We start from the raw sequence: 21,106 nt of genomic DNA, 5'->3' as shown, positions 1-21,106 counted from the left end.
CTGTCATTAGGTTTTTTCTCCAGTTGTTATCTCTGCCTAGAATGCTCTTCTCCCAGACCTCTGCTTGGCTAATTTCCTAACCTCCTGAAGTCGTTGCTCAAATGTACTCTTCTCATTGAGGTTAATATTTATCTTATTTAATATTGCAGTCTGCTCCCAACTCTCTTATCACTTACTCTGTTTTTCTTTTTTTGCTAGCATGTCTTTTTCTAAGGCACTAAATGATGTTACTGTTATAAGGTTTATTGTTTATGCTCTCTCCTTTCCCATGACTAGCACAAAGTAGAAACAATAAATATAAGTTGAATTAGTGAATAAATGAATGGTGCCCTATAGTCTAGGGGTGCCTCTGATCTCAAATCACTTAGGTCTTATAACTGACCAAAAGGTAAGGTAGAAGAGCTTACACTGATTATTGATCTTAAATAAATACATGGAAAGTATTGTAAAATGTAAGAAGAACATCTGAAAAGAGAGAAATTCAATTATTAGACAATTGCTTGATTTTATTGACTCTGACAAACCTAAGTTCCTTTTGTTCACCAAATGAGTAAAAGATGTGTGTATTTCTTTCTTGACAGGACAAACAATCCAGTAGATGATTGCATTGGAAGCATGCAAATGGGGGTTTGGGGTGGGGATGGAGTACACTTGGAAAATAGCTATGTGTAGACATTATAGTGGAAATTTTTAAAATTATAGTTGTCCCCTTTCCATTTGGTTTCACTCTAGCTAAGACTTAATTTTACAAAATCAATTGTGATTAAATTATGCAGTAAATCCCCCATGCCCCGTTTTCCTTTTCTTTACTTAAACCTGTTTATTGTAATTTAGATGATTTTTTGGTCAATTAACATTTGGTTCCACTCCTTCACATTACTCCTAACCACATTCAGCTAAACCTTCTACAGGATGCCGATGAGGGAGAGTGAAGCCTACTTTTGTTTTGTACTCAATAGAAATTTTTAATGATAATTAAAATAAATGTTCTCTTTCATGAAGCTATCTCAGTACTTGGAAACCCTTAATTAGTTGCTCACCCTTTCTTCTGATATTTTAGAAGTACAGTGTCAGCTAATATTAACATTTGTAATGATCATGGGATTTTTTTGTTGTTTAGTCACTAAGTCATGTCCAATTCTTTTGTGACCCCATGCACTGTAGCCTGCCAAGCTCCTCTGTCCATGGGATTTCCCAGGCAAGAATACTGGAGTGGGTTGTCATTTCCTTCTCCAGGGGATCTTCCTGACCCAGGGATTGAATCCACATCTCCTGCATTGACAGGCAGATTCTTTACCACTGAAGATGGTGGGGATTGTGACCTACTAAAAGTATTTCCCTTTTCTATTTCACTATATGAGATCCCAAATGGATCTCATGAAGCCCAAAGATACTTTTCATAGAAGAATTGTTGACACCATCAAAGCACTTTAAACTTGAAGGAAAGAAATCTATTCTCAGATAAAGCCATCAAAGGCATGTGAATGTGTTCATACACATATGCATGTGTGTGTGTGTTAATGTTGTGACAATAATTAGGGCATAGAAAGAACCATGTTAATAGAGATGATGTATAATGATTACTTAGAGAAAAATCACATGAGAAAGGGTCAATAATAAATAAGTAATAATAAACATAGGTACATGGAAAAACAGTTTAATCTTCATAGATATCAATAAATTATGAATTTTGTTGTATTTTTGAGTTTTTAAATTGTTTATTTTCTCATGAATGTAATGCTGAATGTTCACAAAAATAATTTTAATAAAAGGAGTAAGGAAATATATGCAGCGAATAACAACTCTTGCATGGAAACAAGTAAACTTAAGGAAAAGTAATAACAGAGAGTATTTGAATGAGGGGGAAACAGAGAGGAAAAGAGAAGTAATTTTGTTGCAGAAGCTTGAAAGTCTTTCCCTAAATGTGGAAGAACTGATGCCTTTTTACTGTACCTCTGTGTTAACTGCATGTTTTAGAAGATTGAGGATAGAATGAAAGAGCAAATCTGACTAAAAGGGCAGAACTTGGTGATATGGAGTGCTAGAAAGTTTGGGTAGTTCTGTCCTTAACATTTGTAGTCAGCAGAATGAAAATATACATGGAGGCCTGCATACCATACTTACATATGTGAAAGCTACAAATAAAGCTAACAAGTTGCTAAAATAGGTTCTATCCTCTTATCTTTCTGCCTTGAGAACTATACCTCCAAATTGACCTGAAAGATATAGATCTGGATTTAGAATTCTTGTATTCCTTGACGTTTCCTGTTAGAATGAGGTGCTGCCCCTGATGGTCAGCTTCCTTTCCTTTCCACTTCTGGCTCTATCTTGTACTTGAGAGGCCTTGGGTACATGCAAATGGACAACTTGCATGTCTGAGCTCCATAATACTCATCAGCAAACAGCGGCCTCTTGGCTACCTCTCAGGTATGGGGATGGGCATGTTGTCATTTGCACTTAGAAGTTTGGGTTGCAGAAAGAGGCTGGCATAGGCATTGGAAGTGGACTTGGACTAAATAGAGAGTTGGGGGTACTGAGTATGTCAGAAAGGGTATATATGAGCTCTGGGAAGACACATCACCTTGGTCTCATGGACTCTTCTGAAGCATTAATAGAATGTGTATCCCCCATGACCTCTCAGAGTTAACTTCACTTAAAAGTGAAATACTTGTTAAACTGAATGAGTTTTAAATTGCTATAAGCTCAATTTAAAGCAAGGAATAAAGTGGAGTAAAGAAAATGTAGGCATATGGACAAAGGCAACCTGGGAGAAAGGAAGTATCCACATGATACTTTGTTCTGCCTTACAGACTACCCCTGGAGACATCTATTACTGTTGTCAAGAGATTTGTTTTCCTCCCTTAAGTTCTGAAAATTGGGGTTTAATCTAGTCTGCTTGTTTCCAAACCTGAACCTTTCCCACTTTATAAACCTATCTCTAGGGGTTAGAAGTTAAAAAATGTCAGATTTCAACTCAACAAGAGGAAGAACTTTATAAAAGTAATCACTGGCATCTAATGGTATAGTGAGCATCTCATTTCCCAGTACATTGTTGAAATGAAGGACGCTGTAGGAGGTGTCCTTGAATTGTTTCAGAGATACTTTCTAACTCTTAAAGTTTTGTGGATTATGAACTGCAAATGCCTTGGGTTATAATACCCATACCCTAGCAGGATTTTAGTTTTGGATTCACATTGCATTATGGCTACAAAAGGTTGGTAAAAACTCGTCAGACTTTGACCTTGCTTTGAGTTCATTTGCAAAATTCTGCAGTTTGATGCCTATTATTGCCTTGATCCCCAAATCAGTTTCCTCAGTTAACTAGAAAATGTTTTGATACTATACAAAAAGTGATTAGTATGTACAGTGTTAGTATTTTTAATAGTATACTCAGTTTTGGAGATGTGATTGTACTTAAATGCTTTCTTAAATTATTAGATTTGTCATAATTGTTTCATTTGAAAATTTCAGCATAATTATCTGTTTTTAATAAGATATATGAAAGAATTATAAATATTAATTATGAGTTTATCTGATTATAAGTTATTTGAAATCACAATTTTGACTATATGTACAAATTTCTCTGTTGAGTCACTGGAGACAGTCTTTGGCAGAGTCTTATTATTCTCAAGAATACTTTATATATCCATTTTTGTAGTAAGAGAGTCATGGAATGTAGCCATGTGGCATATATTTGGAGAGCAATCAAGATTGCCAGGAGAAATATCAATAACCTCAGATATGCAGATGACACCACCCTTATGGCAGAAAGTGAAGAGGAACTAAAAAGTCTCTTGATGAAGGTGAAAGTGGAGAGTGAAAAAGTTGGCTCCAAGCTCAACATTCAGAAAACGAAGATCATGGCATCCGGTCCCATGACTTCATGGGAAATAGATGGGGAAACAGTGGAAACAGTGTCCGACTTTGTTTTTCTGGGCTCCAAAATCACTGCAGATGGTGACTGCAGCCATGAAATTAAAAGATGCTTACTCCTCGGAAGGAAAGTTATGACCAACCTAGACAGCATATTGAAAAGCAGAGACATTACTTTGCCAAAAAAGGTCCGTCTAGTCAAGGCTATGGTTTTTCCTGTGGTCGTGTATGGATGTGAGAGTTGGACTGTGAAGAAGGGTGAGTGACGAAGAATTGATGCTTTTGAACTGTGGTGTTGGAGAAGACTCTTGAGAGTCCCTTGGACTGCAAGGAGATCCAACCAGTCCATTCTGAAGGAGATCAGCCCTGGGATTTCTTTGGAAGGACTGATGCTAAAGCTGAAACTCCAGTACTTTGGCCACCTCATGTGAAGAGTTGACTCATTGGAAAAGACTCTGATGTTGGGAGGGATTGGGGGCAGGAGGAGAAGGGGACGACAGATGATGAGATGGCTGGCTGGCATCACTGACTCGATGGACGTGAGTCTGAGTGGACTCCCGGAGTTGGTGATGGACAGGGAGGCCTGGTGTGCTGCAATTCATGGGGTCGCAAAGAGTCGGACACGACTGAGCAACTGAACTGATCTGAAGGTTTCTAGGCTCTATAATATTTGCCTCTATTTAACAAAGTATTATTATCTAAGAATTAAATTACATCAAGAAAAGAGCCAATAAGGAAGATTTTTTTTTTTTTTTTTGTACAGGGTGGTTTTGTTTGTGCATCTCTCTCTCTGTACATGTATCAGGCATATAGTATAGGCTTAGTGAAGCACTGATCTTTTCAGTTACATGTACATGAAGAGATCATGATTATCTTTGGATATATATACACTAAAACATTTATGGATCCAGGGGAAGGATGTGAGAGAGCGTGAGAGGCTGAAGGGCAGAGAGATGCTGATTATGTGGAACTAAAACAGTGGGATCTGAGAAAGGTAGAAGGAGAATAGGTGCAGACTCTCGGGCAAGGAGTTGGAGTGAACATGGACCCTACCCTGAGATTCTGACTTCCCTTAGGGGTTGGAGGCAGAGGTATAGAAAAAAGAACACTACTCTTTCCTAGAATCCCTGAGATTGAGAGGAGTGTTGAAAGGACTGATTCTGGGATAGAACATGATTTCATGAAAATGTGTCATTCTTTCTTTCACTTATTCATCTATCTCCATAGTCCATTTGTAAAACCAAAACCAACCTTGGTTTTACGAATGAACTTTGTAAGAAAATAAGAAATGTAGAAGAAAGTTTGGAAGAAACTTTGAAAGAAAATAGGCAACAACTAAATGGAAAAATTTGTGCATTGATAGTAACACATACTTCTATAGACTATAATAGTTTATAGGCTAATAATAAGCCAAGTTATATATAGTACAGATGTGTTTCTTACTGTTATCTTGTGAACCTTCAGTAAATACTTGCTGGAAGATTATTGACTGTGAATAAGTTAATATAGATTTGTGGGCTTAGAAATTTGGGTAATAGTCTTCATGGCTGATGTGTTACTTTGAATATGTTATGAAATTCTATACATGGTCACTTGCTATATATGTATTCTTATTGAAAAGTCTCACTGAACCAACATTTAAGATTTATATTAAGGTCTGAAAGAATGGTTTGCAATGTTTTTCTTATTTTGTCTTGCCCAAATATGAAGATTTGTCTTTCTTTTTATAATAACGATGCCAATTTATGTTAGTTTCTTTTCTGTAAAGGAAAGTAAATTGCCCAAAACGTTCTTCTTCAAATCAAAACCCTCAAATGATTCCCCAAATAGAGAGATGTATCATGTCTTCCAAAGTCCTACCTGATTCCTCATCTGAATGATCATTAACAACAGGCAAAATATGGGCTCTAGCTGCCTTAGTGCTTATGATTTCGTGGAAGTCAAAGCATGTGTTTGCTGCAAGATATCTCTCACCAACTCAGCCATTCTTTTTTTAATTAAGACTCCTGATCAAATGCAAACTCACCTTGGCTGGGTTATAATTTTAGTCATGAACAAACCAGCATAAATTAATTTGTTAGAGGACCCAAGCCCAGAAACATGACCTGAGAAAACAGTTGGGGAATATCTTGTATCTCTGTTGGTGGACTTGGCACCTTTGTCCTCTGAGGGCTACAGCTGATAGCAGGAGGAGGTGCTTGAATACTAAGCACACATATGCTATGATTTTCATTAGTGCTTTCCTCTAGAAAGTATTTTTTCTTTATTAGTAAATGTCTTTTTGTTTTTGTGCACAGGCAGCATGTCAGCTGAAACACCAATCACACTGAGTATCAATCCTCAGGATCTGCGGGTCCAGACATTCACTGTAGAGAAACTACTGGAGCCTCTCATAATCCAGGTATTGATAACATGGAAATTACAATGAATAGTAACTGCAAAAGTACTAAGAACATAGGAAAAATAAATAATGGAAAGATTTGATTTTTATAGAATGATATGTTATCCAAAATTGTCTTTTAAGATGTTTTAAAGTGTACGAAGGTATCTATTTAGTAATAATAATGATAACATTCTGAAAGTTCCTCCCCAGATTCTCTTTAAAAAGCAAAAAAGTAATAATATGCATATGCAGTTTTGAAAGTACCTTTATGCAAATTATCTTGTTCAATTGTCATGAAAACTGAGTGAGGCAGGCAGCATGGTTAAAACCATTCTTATTACACGGAAGAGGAAACAGCTAGAAACACCCTAAAGAATTTCAGTGACTTGCCTCAGAGCACATGGTGGCTCATCTGTCAAATAGGAAATTATTTTAAAATACCAAAATGTATGAGAAAAGCAGATATTTAAGTTATTCTATAATAAAAATCTTTCCATAAAGTGAATAATTCCTTGATAATATGCATAATGATTCTCTGACTTTATTATGTAAGCCCAGGTTTTATTTATTGGCTTGTCTTAGAGTAGAGCTTGGAGAAACTTATACTATAGTATAGATTTAAATTTTTTGTTTTTAACCCCAAATTTGTGAGAAAACTCCTCTTTAGACTTACTTTCCATCATATCCCCTAAGACAAATTGTCCCTTTTTCTAAGGCCTTGAAGTACTCTAGGGTTTCTTAAGTGAGAAATGACACTGACCTTACCTCTGATTTAAACATTTTCTGCTTGTCTTCTTTGTGAGGTGGATGGTAGGGAGGAGAGTAGCTCTAAGAATAAGCTTTGTACATATTTTTACTTAGCATATCTCCTACTGGAAAGATGATTTAAAACATGTGCCTCACTGATGATAGCTTAATCATGAACTTTGGCAGTCTATAAGATACTAATATCTGGTATGAAATTGATATTAGATGACTCTGAAACTTCACTGAAGCCCCTGTCTTTGCCACCCACAGAATTGTCTCATGTTAAAAAGAGAATTTTTGTACAATAAAATTATTTGCCCAAGCTCTTGATTTTCATTATAATGGGATTCTCCTTACAAAAAACCAGTACATTTCAAAGTCAGAGTCATTAATTTGGATTTGATGAACAACCTTCTCGTCACTTTGATCATGTATTACCTATCAATACAATAAAAAATTCCATTAAATTAAATATTTTTTACTAGAATAACATCATACTAAATATATCATCACATTCTTTTTTTTCAGAGTGTTTAATTTGAAATTGTTGCATTGTGTATTTTAAGCATGTAATATAGTCTCGGATTATAGTGGAAAACATTCCAAAAGAAGTTAATGATCCCTAAGTTCATAATGCCACCAGATAAAGTTATCATTTACTAATCCCATTAAAAAAGTCTCACCTTTTGTCATTATTTATCTTCATGTTATATTCCTTTGCTTTCAAGGTTCCACAGAAATTACTTACCATCTCTGTATATAACTCAAAGTCAAAATTACATTTTAATTTTTGGAGTAATTGGTCATAGATATTATTATGTCACTCTGACTTCCAAATTCATTGATTCATAAATCTTTATTCTGCTCTTTTTATAGTTACCAGTCTTTCCAACCAAACTTGATTTATCTTTAATCTATTTTTTTTCTTTTGGGCACAGGTAAATCACTAGGTCATTTTGCAGGGATGTTCAGGCTGGGATATATTTCAGTCATTCACTTTCATTTTCTATGTGTGATAACTTACACAGTTGCATCCTTCTGTAATAAATTCCTCCAATGGATCAGAAATAATTTTTTTTCTCAGCAATTACATTTTTATGATTGCAACTGTAGGCATCTGTACTTTATCACTTTCAAGATCCAAGTTTGGCAATGCAGTGCAGAAAGTCTATTTATGCAGAATTGCGATTAAAAGAATTTACATCTCTATGTTGTATACTCTCTGAAGGAGATATAAACTGCTAAAGCATGCTACAGTTGTTACATAATGGACCCATCTATAATCTTATTTGCCACAGAATATAATTTTCTATGTGTCAGATTCATGTAGAATGTGAGCTAGAACAATTAATTTAAAATCTCTTAAGAACAATAACAAGCTCCTCATAATGTTATCTCCAATGAAGACAGAAGATCTTTTGCGGGGGCAAAGGTTCAAATATATTTTCTGACATAACTATATTTCATGTTTTCAAGTGGTAAATATAGAGTTAGATCAATAGTAATAAACATTATCACTGTCTCTCACTTCTAACTCTTGTAGGACCTCTTAGCCTTTTCGTGGTTTCCACTTCGATAGTGTTTCACATCTATTTCTGGGAGTCCCTTAGGGATGGCTTTTATATACTCTATAATATGCATTGGGTCAAGTTTAAGAATATCTGCTCAATTTTTTATCAGTCAGCATAAGCTAGGCTATGCTATGATAAAGCAACCTCCAAATCTCTTAAGGCTTCAGTTCAGTTCAGTCACTCAGTCGTGTCCAACTCTTTGTGACCCCATGAACTGCAGCATGCCAGGACTCCCTGTCCATCACCAACTCCCGGAGTCTACCAAAACCCATGTCCATTGAGTCGGTGATGCCATCCAACCATCTCATTCTCTGTCGTCCCCTTCTTCTCCTGCCCTCAATCTTTCCCAGCATTAGGGTCTTTTCAAATGAGTCAGCTCTTCGCATCAGGTGGCCAAAGTATTGGAGTTTCAGCTTCAACATCAGTCCTTCCAATGAACACCCAGGACTGATCTCCTTTAGGATGGACTGGTTGGATCTCCTTGTAGTCCAAGGGACTCTCAAGAGTCTTCTCCAACACCACAGTTCAAAAGCATCAATTCTTCAGCGCTCAGCTTTCTTTATAGTCCAACTCTCACATCTATACATGACTACTGGAAAAATAATGTCTCTGCTTTTTAATATGCTGTCTAAGTTGGTCATAACTTTCCTTCCAAGGAGTAAGCGTCTTTTAATTTCATGGCTGCAATCACCATCTGCAGTGATTTTGGCTTAACAAAGGTTCATTTCCTGCTCAAGCTACATGTTTAAAGTGAGTTGGCTGGGAGGTCTCTGCTTTAATTCAGGCACTCAGGGACCCAGGCTAATGTATATTCCATCTCATATTTATTTCCACTATGGTTACAACAGGGAAAGGGAACACTATGAATCATGCAAGGGCTCCTAAATTGTCCACCTGGATGTGACATATGTCAGTTCCACTCACATTGCTTTTGTCAAAGCAAGTCATGTGGTCAGTGGGGATGCTAGATGTGTGATCTTGTTCTGTGCCCAGGAGGATGGGAATATTTGTGAACAGCCCTGAAAACCATTATTTTTCCATTGCTACCTTTTCAGGGGTTCTTTTTTCATTAAGTCTCCATCTGATTAGTCACCTTTCCACTCTGATCACATCTGACCTTATCAGGGTGGGCAACTGACTTATTGACAATTATAGGTTGGCAAGAAGCCAGTGAGGCAGTCTGGCATGAGAGCTCTGCCTCTGGGGTATGATGGTAAATTGGTCCTATTGCCATCCTCTCTTTTGGGAATTGACTTTGGGTATAGTTAAGCAGTTACCCAGCATTAAACAGTTATATAGTGTGCAAAGCCGAGCAACACACAGAAAGAAGTAGAGATATGGAGGAGAGTTCTGTTGGAGCAATTTTCAAGTTTGGATCCACAAACTCATGCTGTTGAGGGACAATAAGGTTTCCTAGCTCCCATGGTTTTAATGGATCCGTCCAATTTCCAAACCACAAACTAGTCTCAAAATAATACTCTAGCCTCTGTGGGGCCTCACAGTTTCCGGTTTCCTTGAGCATCTACCGTATAGCCCTGATGCTTGTCTTCCTTTGTCAGCTGATTCCCTGGCCTCCTACCTCTTCATCAGTGGCTAAAACTTCAGAAGAAGTTCCATTAGTGGCAGTAATCAAGGGTTCTTGTAACGGCCTTCACTTACTTATTATAGGAGATTTTCCTGTAAAGCTTCTCTTCTGCTCTTCCCTTCATCTCGTTTTTGAAGTCTCTGATGTTTGACTCATCAGTTCTCCCAAACTAGTCTATCCACTTTGCCTGGTTTCCTCTAGTTGATGTGTAGAAGGTAACTGCCAAAGATGCCCATTTTTAAGACTGGAAATGGACGTGCCAAGGTCTCAGTACCTCTAAGTTTTCAAAGTAGCAGAATGACACTGGGCTTTTTCAGAAGAGGAGAAAATACCTTTCTTCCAAACTGTGCTTCACTCTGTCACATATGCCCCAATGAATTATGTGTACCTAGAATCACATGAAATTCCTATGAGAACAGCCCCTTTCAGCTTTTCCCCTAATTTCTCTCTTCTCCTTGTCTTAAGTGTCTAGATGACAAACTAGACACTAATTCTTTTTCTAAGCACCATGTTTTTCTTTCCTCTTTGACTTCTATGGAGGACTTCTCTGATATACCCCAGTCTAGATGTTGATGCCCAAAGGGTTTATTTCCATTGTTCTACAGAGAGATTTGATTGACTTCCAGGTAGCAGGGAGAGGACCTCCTTTGGCTTCTTAGCATCCTAGAATATAATTTCCTTTGTTTCTTTCAGAAAATTTTTCATTTGTCTGTGGTTGTTTTCTGTCATTTTAGGGGCCATTTTGAATGAGCATGATGCCTTTTACTTATATTTCTTTGATTTTATCTCCAAGCTTCTTTTTTTTTTTTTGCATCCTTGCTGATTATCCTATCAATAGAATTCATGTCAAAATTAATCTTGAAGGTTCCAAGAAAATCTCAAAGACAGGGCTGAGCACATATACTGTTCTTGTAGATTACTTTAAAAGCAAATATTGGAGTTTTGACTATAATCTTAACAAGTAACCTTGAAAGTTAGTAAATTAAATATCTTTTAAGTACTTACATGCAAAGCGTAGTAAGTATAAAGATGTTATTTGTATGATGGGATGAAGAAATAAACTTAATTCTGCCTCTTTAATGTTTTAAATTTTAAGATGATCAGTATAGTTGAGTTGTTTCTTATAAAGTGAATTCTTCAATTTCTGCATTCTCTTACTGCTGGAAAACTGCTCCCATGGGAAAGTTGTTAGGCTACAATATTCCTTGAGAAACAAAATAGTTGAGAAAAAAGAAGCCACTTCTTAAAATAAGGATAAGAAAAAATAGTAGCTGATTAAAATAGCACAAGTCCATGGGAATGTGCATGGTAAACATGCAAGGGAAACACCCCCACCAGAACTTTTTAGCTTTGACCTTAGCTGTGGACAGATATCTGTCTCTGAACATACTTCGCTTCCTCTCAGCTTGCTTCTTAGACCTTTTATTCTATCAGACTCTGATTTTTAAAAAATGCACCAATGTTGTTGCCTTGTTGTTCTGGGTTCTCTGATTACCTCTGATCCACTTCACTTCTGTTAATACTTTTTCTTTCAATCTTTTTCTCCACAAATTCTGATTGATCTCACAGATATCCACTTCCAGTTTAGCTGTGAAATAAGATCTTTTTCTTATAAACTGGTTGTGTAGGCAACCAGGTGGTATAGACTGATAAGTCCAGGTCCACTTGCCTTAGTAGAAACGGCTAGATTGATGGGAGCAATTGTGATTCAGCTGTCCATATACCCTAGATGTCCATATACTCCAAGATGTGGACGTTTTCACTGCTTATGGTGTGATTCTGCCCTTCATAGAATCCCCTGGTCTGTTTTAGAACACTCAGCTTGTCCCAGAAGATATTGCTGCAGCTTGACACCTCCATATCGCTAGACCAGTGGTTGGTAAACTTCTTCTGTGCCCGGGTCCAGATAGTAGTTTCAGCTTTGATAGCTGTGTGGTTAGGCCATTCAGGATGGGTGTTCTCTGCTTTCTGTAGACCCTCCTTCTTGACCAGTCCCTGATTCACTCATATTAGATCCAATCCTCTTAATTATAGGGCTTAATTAGTCCTTGTTAACTGAGAATCGCACCTGACATCAGTTCCCCACATAAACAGTGGCCTCCTTCTCCCCCTAGTAGCGAAGACTGCTGCCATGTCCTGCCCACTGTGTGCTGTAAAGGTGGGGTGTTTCTCCAGGAATTTTTGTGTAAGATCTTTCTGACCAATAAACCATTGATGTCTTTGTCCCTGTCTACTGACTTTTTATTCAGTCTGGAGGATGGGTAACTACAAGGCTTGCTGGCCTGTGGCGTGCAGCCCAATAACAGCCATAGATTCTCTGTTATAACTACTCTTCTGTTTTAGTTTGAAAGCAGCCATAGACAATATATAAACAAGTGGATGTGACTGTGTTCCAATAAAACATTATTTGCAGAAAAAGGTAAGTGGCAAGATTTGGCTCTTGGTACTTAATTTGCAGACCCCTGCTCTAGACTGATCATTTCCTCATGGAGATACTCTGCACTCACACTGGTTAAGGAAGGAAAAGAAATGTGCAATGTCTCACACACAGTTGAGAGCCCTTGTGAGATAAATTATGATGGAGTGGTTGGTGGCTAAGCCCTGTGAGAGACACAAAAGCCTCACTGGGGGAAGAGTACTAACTAGGCAGTTCAGAAAATTCCTCTTAGTGTTAAGATCCTGTTAGCCCAGTGGTTTTTAGCCCTGACTGCACATTAAATTCACCTGGGGGAGCTTATAAACCTCCCAGCGCTCAGGCCACACAGGAAACTAATTAAATCAGAATCTTTGGGAGTAGGACTAGGTAGTAATTTTTAAAGCTCCCAGGTGATTACAGTGTGAAAATTGCTGGCCTGGCAATTATATCAGCCAGTGGTGAGCATGGTTCTGCTTCCTGGAGCAAAGCTTGCCCCAGAATGGTGCCCCTTCTTTGTCTTTCTAATAGGGTTGGATAGTGTCCATCTTGAATAAATTTGTAAGGAATTCCTGGGGGAACCTCCTTTATCAGCTCTGTTTGTGATATGCTTAGTTCTCCTAGATCCCAGTGGGGCTATTAGTAGCAGCTCTAGGAAAATCACTGCAGCTGAGAGGTGGGATCCATGTTCTGCAGCTATCCTTTATCCAGCAAGCCACTATGTTATGGATCTATGCATGGATTAGATTATAGTATTTTGGTATTAGATTATGGTGATATAGATCTATGTATGGATTAGATTATGGTGGATGCTAGGATTCTGAGTACCCAAGGCATGTTTTGTTTGCCAGCGTTAGGTGGAGGAACTGCAAATGAGGGAAGAGATTCATAATACACAAGTCTGAAATTACAGTGTGGTATTACATCACATGAAGTTTACCTTTACAATTACCTGTAACCAGTTTTTCTCAACCTTAGCTGCAAAAGGGCATCACTTGAGGAACTTATAAACATCCTGATAGCCCCAGCCTACAGCTAAGCCAATCAAATCAGAATATCTGGAGTAGGATCTCATTAACAGTATTTTTGAAAGCCTCTCAGGCTTTGTGGTTAGTCTCATGCCAAGTGATAATGTTCTACCCAGAAATTTTTGCTGCTGCCAGAGTGTTGTCCATGGACTGCCAGTATCAGGCTCATTTAGAAACTCTTAAAAAATGCAGAACCCTGTCCTAGATCCACTGAATCAAATATGTACACACTACTATATTTAAAATGGATAACCAATAAAGACCTATTGTATAGCACTTGGAATTCTACTCAATGTTATGTGCCAGCCTGGATGGGAAGTGGGTTTGGGGGAGAATGGATACATGTATGGCTGAGTCTCTTTGCTGTTCACCTGAAACTACCACAACATTGTTAATCACCTATGCCCCATACAAGATGTTTTTGGTGTTAAAAAATATAAAAAGAAAAACTATAGACCATGAAAAGAAAAGGTATATTAAATCACCAACTAGAAATATATTCTTTGTTCTACTAAAAAAAAAAAATATATATATATATATATATGGTATAATAAGATCCCATGTTATTTGTATCACTTTAAAGTTTGAGAAGCTAGTGTAGGAGATTGTAAATTTCAAATTTAAATAGCAACCTGCGTAGCCAGAGTTGAAAACCACTGCCCTGTATCTTTAGTTACCTGCTGGTGTGTACGTGGTAAAGTCACCAGGAGAGTCCTAACTGATACTCATTCATTGCTCTGCAGTTGAGTCTTTGAAGGGGATTTCTTAGTGATTGTCTTGTGTGACCAGTGCATTTCTTCTTAAGGAGATTTACCTTTCCCACATTTTGACTTAGACTTAGCCACCCTCACTCCCTTCTCTCTCCAAGCCTGTGGTTAGTCTCATGCCAAGAGATAATGTTCTACCCAGAAATTGGTTTTTGGACACTAGGAAGCATGGCCTGAGAAATGACATTTTCAAGAGCTGGTGCTTCTTCTTTACGATGTTTGGAACCATGACACAGTTTGTCTTGGCATATATATATATATATATACACACACATATATATACACACACACACACACACATATATATAAAATCTCTGGGAAAGTTGCTTAACTTTGTTATAGCTGAGTTCGTACATGCAGGTGACCTTTGGACAATGCAGGGGTTCGGAGTACATACCTTCTGTGCAATTGAAAATCTGCATATAACTTACAGCTGGCTCTCTGCATCTGAGATTCCTAGGTATTCATGGTTCCGAAGCTGTGGATTCAGGCAGCCTCAGATGTAGTATTTACTACTGAAATAAATCCACATTTGAGTGGACACTTGTAGTTCAAACCCGTGTTGTTTAAGGGTCAACTGTACATATATATATATATATATGTATATATTCACAGTACTGAATGCTCTGTAAATTAAGGCTTAACAAATGTGGTTGTGATTTTCATGAGTTTTTTTCTTTTAGGAAACAATTTGCATTCTCAACCCTGACTTGCAAGATACTGCAGTTCTTCAGTTTAGACACATTTTTCTGCGTTCTCCCTCTCATATTTTTAACATTTCTGAAATTAGAATGCATCATAGAATGGATATGAACATTTTAATGTAGTTTTCCTTTTTGATACTTGTAGGGATCACAGATTTATCCACAGTACACTTAAGCTCTTCTGTCTTTCATAAGTGATTTGATATTCCTCATAAGCTCCCATTCCCTGGAGATTGGGATAAATCTCTCAGTCTAAATTGGACTGGGCCAATAAGATTGGCAAACTGGTATGATTCAGCAATATAAATCCTCCTTTCTGGTAACTACTCAGGTTCTTTGGATCAGAAATGTGTGGTTGGGGTGAAGAGTGTTGTTTATGTGAGCTCATGGAGATGGGAGATGGGGCCTTTGGATCCCTGTGGTAACCTTTGGACACTTAGTGTCTATTACTGCTGGATGGTTGGTCTGGAATGCTCTCCTGAATGGTGACCTTTGAGGGGTGACCACTACCATGCATGAGTCCTCTGGAAACCACTGTGCATTTTCTGATACGGTCTATAGCTGATAAAGTTTGTAGAGTGCTCTTTTCAGCCTGCTTAAGGTCCATGGTTCTCCACAGATGCCTTAACCTCACCTTGGCCCTGATGGTACTTCATGCCAAGTCCCACCTACATCCTCCATCAAGTGCCTGGCATTATCTCTCTACCTCTCAGTCTTTGCTGTAGGATTACCTTGGTTCTCACCATTGTGGGCTCAGGGAAAGCCCACCAATCTTCAATTCAGTCATACTTTGATTGTCTTTCAGGGTATCTAGGATGGTCTGGGTCTTATCAATACTTCATGGGAATCAAGAGTGGCTTAGGAAAGCTAAACTGGCCTTCCTTTTATCTATTTACACAGTGATGCCAAGATTACACTATGGCTACCCCAGGGTTTGTTCACAGCAGCTTTTGAGGCAGTTTTCTTCCAGAGTCCCAAAGCTGCTGCTGCTGCTAAGTTGCTTCAGTCGTGTCCGACTCTGTGAGACCCCATAGACAGCAGCCCACCAGGCTCCCCCATCCCTGGGATTCTACAGGCAAGAACACTGGAGTGGGTTGCCATTTCCTTCTCCAATGCATGAAAGTGAAAAGTGAAAGTGAAGTCGCTCAGTTGTGTCTGACTCCTAGCGACCCCATGGACTGCAGCCCACCAGGCCCCTCCATCCATGGGATTTTCCAGGCTGGAGTGGGTTGCCATTGAATGGAGCCAAATCCCTCTGCTTTCAGCGTTTGCCACAATCATGCTAAAAGAGCACTCCCCCTGCCTCCTACCCTGACCCCAACCCGGTACGGGTGAGTTCAGAGAGGGGGAATAAGGAAGGGTATTTTGCTTGTGTTTCTTACCTCTGAGCTCCTTCTTTCCATAGTCTCTTGGGGCTAGTTAAGGAGAGTGTCCCCACTTCTTTTTCCTGTCTCACCAGATCGTTTTCATATGACTCTATGTTTTTCTAGTCTATCAAATCCAGCTTCTGCTAATGGGAGTTAATAAATTTAGAAAATAGTTTTCTGTTTCTCTAATGGCTTTCACAATTGTTCTTGCTTAGGACTGCAAGAAAGTGAGCTTTGAAACTCAAAGACAGTATTTTTTTTCCTCTGCTCTCTCCTTTCCTTGTATAATATGACTCATGGCTCAGCCTTGGATTTGACAGGTTCATTACTGACAAAATATTATCTACACTTGCATTCTGAAAAGAAGTGGTTAAATTGATGGTATATATTATAATTGATGGTGTTTTAAAATTAAAGGACTATGGAAATATCCCGATGCTTTGAAGAAGGAACTTTAAGATGTATAAATCAAGCATTGGCCAAAAGGGTTCAAGATTGTTGACTAAATATTTAACTTAAAAAAATAAGGCAAAAATGGCTTTCTCAATTTAGAGACAATCATGAGAAATAAGATGGACACGACCTAATCAATTTTAAACTGAACATCATCATTTACATCGCTGATGGGTTATATTTAAACCATATTATTTTGTTATAAAATCTTGACTATGGAGTCCTACAAATCTAATCACTATCTCATTAGGTCATTCTGGCTTTTTGTTTGTTATTTCTTATTCATGTTTGAAGCAGGTGATTTTTGTATATTTTTCCCTGGACATCTTTAATAAAAAAGAGTTTTATGTTAGAATAGAACAGGAGTAAATTTGATGGCCTAGAGTAAATGGATAATTTGGTGACAGATAGTAGCACCTAAATTCATATAAAACCATGATTTTGTGTTAGCAAAGCATACTGGCATAGTTTATTCAATATTATGGTTAAAAGGTTATAAATGATTATTTTAAAAGCTGGAACAGAGAATTAGGGGTCATAACCATATCCCACATCAATCACTGCTGGAAGTGGAATGATGGACTGGATTGACCAAGGGGCCCTGTGGATATGCTTGAACTACAGCATATGAGATCAACCCATTTTCGATTTTAGGGCCAGCTTTGGGCTAATTGGACTTTTTGCTTCTTATTTTGTTTCCTTCAAGCAGTCAATGGTTACTGATGGAAACAATTATCCTTTTGCTTTTTCTTGCTCAGCATTTCTTTAAATCAGTTTGGCTAAAACTATTGGTTATTGATTTACCAGAATGATTAACGCTTGATTTAGGTGTACATAGCAGCATGAATTTAATTTCTCCTTGGTTTTCTTAATTCAGCATCTTGATAATTTTTCTCCTCATTTTTGAAAACATTTGAAGAGAAGGAGACTATAATTAACATTAACTTTACATTTTTTACTGAAGGCTGCATTTGCCTCTGAATCATTGCTCTGTATAAAAAAAGTTCTTTTCCAAACAGTTACATTTAAAATCACAAAAGCCATATATCCTAGGATTAATAGAGTTCATGGTTGGGTATCCTGTGGGATAACTACGTCTCAGTGTTGGGAGTGCCCAAAGCTAAGTCCTATAACTTCTCTAGCTGTCCTTTGTTTTCAGAGATCTCATTGTTTCATGACTTTGGAAAACAAACAGTGTTCTCAAATATCTTTGAAATTTTTATTAAGACTAGCAAAACCATTGATACATGAGTAGTTAAAATGAAAATGTAAGTCATAATAAACAAATCTCTGGTCCATAACTTCTCTCAACTCTGGAATTGTATACTAGTCTCCAGCTTAGCAACTCTAATAGGCAAACCTAAAATGTCTGAGCTCAACTCTTGATTCCTCTTCCCTACTCATTTCTTTTAAAGTTGTATTATCTCTATACCTGGTTGCTCAGGTTATGCGCCATAGAGTTATTCTTGACCTCCTGTTTCTTTCATAATCCATATACAATCTATAAGCAAACCCTGTTGACTCACTTCAGATTTACCAGAATTCTGCCACTTCTCAACAACTCCACCACTGCTCCCTGGAACAAGCCAAGGTGGTCTCCACTGGGGCTACTGCAACAACCTCCTATGTACTTTTCACTCCTCTCCCAGATCCCTGCCCAATCTTGTCTATTCTCTCAAAGTAGCCTGCCAGCCTGACCTCATCTTTTATATTCTCCTCTCATTCTGTGGGAGGTACACTAGCCTTCCTGCTGCTCCTGGAACATACCAACAAAAATTGATTTGGCAGACCTTGCACTTTCTGTTTGAAATATTTCCCCCCAGATATTCAAAAGTCTTCTCTACTTCCTTGGTGTCCTTATTCTCTAATCATATCGGCCTTCTCTGATACCAAATCTATATTTCCCATCTCTCATCTGTTTCCATACCCTTGTTTACTTTCTTTACAGCACACGTCAATAACCACTACTATGCTATACAATTATTTTTGTGTTTGTTTATTCTCTCTCCCCTCAGTAGAATGAAGCTTACTGTCATGCAGGTGCACCATAAATATTTGTTGAATAAATTAATGGTAGAGTCCAAACTTGCTTTGTTTTTTGTTTGTTTGATTTTGAGTTTTAAGGAGGTAAGTAAAAATGGAAAGAAACTAATATTTGATATTACTCTCAGTGTGTGATCTTTTCCTAGATGTGTTTAAGTTATATATATATATATATATATTTTTTTTTTTTCTGGGAATAAATGTGCTTTCTGGATTAGGACATTTAGCTACAGCTGTTTATATGTTTGTCATGTAAATATCTGCTCTGTTATGCCATCTGTTTGGTCTAGAGAGCTAGTGGAATTGGAGTGGGATCTACATGTGCTTTGTTATCATTCCTTAATAGCTCCAAGATTACTTACAAGCTCTAGTTAGTTGTGATTGTTAATCTAACAAACAAACAAAATCCTAAAGTATATTTTAAAAGATGATGTTTGTTTTATATTTTCTGTATCATTTGTAAGTGAGGGCTGTTGAAGACTACACTGTGTTCCTCCTAAATTCATATGTTAAGCCCAAGCCCTCAGTACCTTGGAATGTGACTGTATTTTGAAGTAGGGTCTTTAGAGAGGCGTTGAGTTTAAAATTGGATCTTGATGGTGGGTCCTAATCCAATATGACCTAATCCAATTTTAGAAGATTAGAAAACACAGAGAGAGACACCGGGGATGTGTGGACAGAGAAAAGAACATGTCACAGTGAGAAGTAACCACCTGTAAGCCAATGAGGGAGGTTTAAGAAATCAGCCCTATTGACACTTTGACCTTGAACTGTTAGACTCCATAACTGTGAGAAATTTCTGTTTTTTAAGCTACTCACTCTGTTGTACTTTATTGTGGCAGCCTAATAATATGATTTTTTATCCTTTATTTGAAATGAAATTCAGTAATAAAAATTGTGTGCCTGCTCTTTTTTGTTTTTATGAGCTTTTTTTTTGTTCATTTTACCACTCATATTTCTTTTTTTTTTAATTTATTTTTTTGTTGAAGGATAATTGCTTTACAAAACTTTATTGTTTTCCATCAAACCACAACATGAATCAGTCATGCTGCTGCTTGCTGCTGCTAAGTCGCTTCAGTCGTGTCCGACTCTGTGCGACCCCATAGACGGCAACCCACCAGGTTCCCCCGTCCCTGGGATTCTCCAGGCAAGAACACTGGAGTGGGTTGCCATGTCTTTCTCCAATGCATGAAAGTGAAAAGTGAAAGTGAAGTCACTCAGTCGAATCCGACTCTTAGCGACCCCATGGACTGCAGCCTTCCAAGCTCCTCTGTCCATGGGATTTTCCAGGCAAGAGTACTGGAGTGGGTTGCCATTGCCTTCTCCGGAATCAGCCATAGGTATACATATATCCCCTCCCTTTTGAACCTCCCTCCCATCTCCCTCCCCATCTCACCTCTCTAGTTTGATACAGAGCCCTGTTTGAGTTTCCTGAGCCATACAGCAAATTCCTGTTGGCTATCTATTTTACATATGGTAATGTAAGTTTCCATGTTACTCTTTCCATAGATCTCACCCTCTCCTCCCCTCTCCCCACGTCCATCAGTCTATTCTCTATTTCTCTTTCTCCATTGCTGCCCTGTAAATAAATTCTTCAGAATCATTTTTCTAGATTCTGTATATGTGCATTAGAATACGATACTTATCTTTCTCTTTCTGACTCACTTTACTCTGTATAATAGGTTCTAGGTTCATCTACCTGATCAGAACTGACTCATATGCATTCCTTTTTATGGCTGAGTAATATTCCATTGTGTATATGTACCACAACTTCTTTATCCATTCATCTGTCAATGGACATCTAGGTTGCTTCCGTGTTCTAACTATTGTAAATAGTGCTGCAATGAACAATGGGATACATGTGTCTTTTTCAACCCTGGTTTCCTCAGGGTATATGCCTAGAAGTGGGACTGCTAGGTCATATGGTGGTTTTATTCCTAGTTTTTAAAGGAATCTCCATACCGTCTTCCATACTGGTTGTATCAATTTATGTTCTCACCAACAGTGCAATAGTGTTCCGTTTTCTCCACACCCTCTCCAGCATTTATTGTTTGTCAAGTTTTTGATGATGGCCATTCTGACCGGTGTGAGGTGATATCTCATTGTGGTTTTGATTTGCATTTCTATAATAATGAGTAATGTTGAGCATCTTTTCATGTGTTTGTTAGCCAT

The 21,106-nt window shown here is 37.9% G+C and overlaps 1 protein-coding gene across 2 annotated transcripts in view; it reads left to right on the top strand.

The window, feature by feature from the left end:
- Positions 1-21,106, top strand: part of CTNNA3 (catenin (cadherin-associated protein), alpha 3) — a 1,923,005-nt gene that overhangs the window by 52,855 nt on the left and 1,849,044 nt on the right. For both annotated transcript variants that reach the window (XM_010852148.1, XM_010852149.1), the window contains exon 2: positions 6,171-6,274. In XM_010852148.1, the coding sequence (XP_010850450.1) occupies positions 6,176-6,274 (99 nt within the window). In that variant the 5' untranslated portion in view covers positions 6,171-6,175. The remainder of the gene's footprint in view (positions 1-6,170; positions 6,275-21,106) is intronic.

The sequence above is a fragment of the Bison bison genome, unplaced genomic scaffold (assembly GCF_000754665.1).
Source record: "Bison bison bison isolate TAMUID 2011002044 unplaced genomic scaffold, Bison_UMD1.0 scf7180017864309, whole genome shotgun sequence".
Classification (NCBI taxonomy): domain Eukaryota; kingdom Metazoa; phylum Chordata; class Mammalia; order Artiodactyla; family Bovidae; genus Bison; species Bison bison.
The sequence above is the reverse complement of the archived record's forward strand: the minus strand, read 5'-3'. Positions and strand labels throughout refer to the sequence as shown.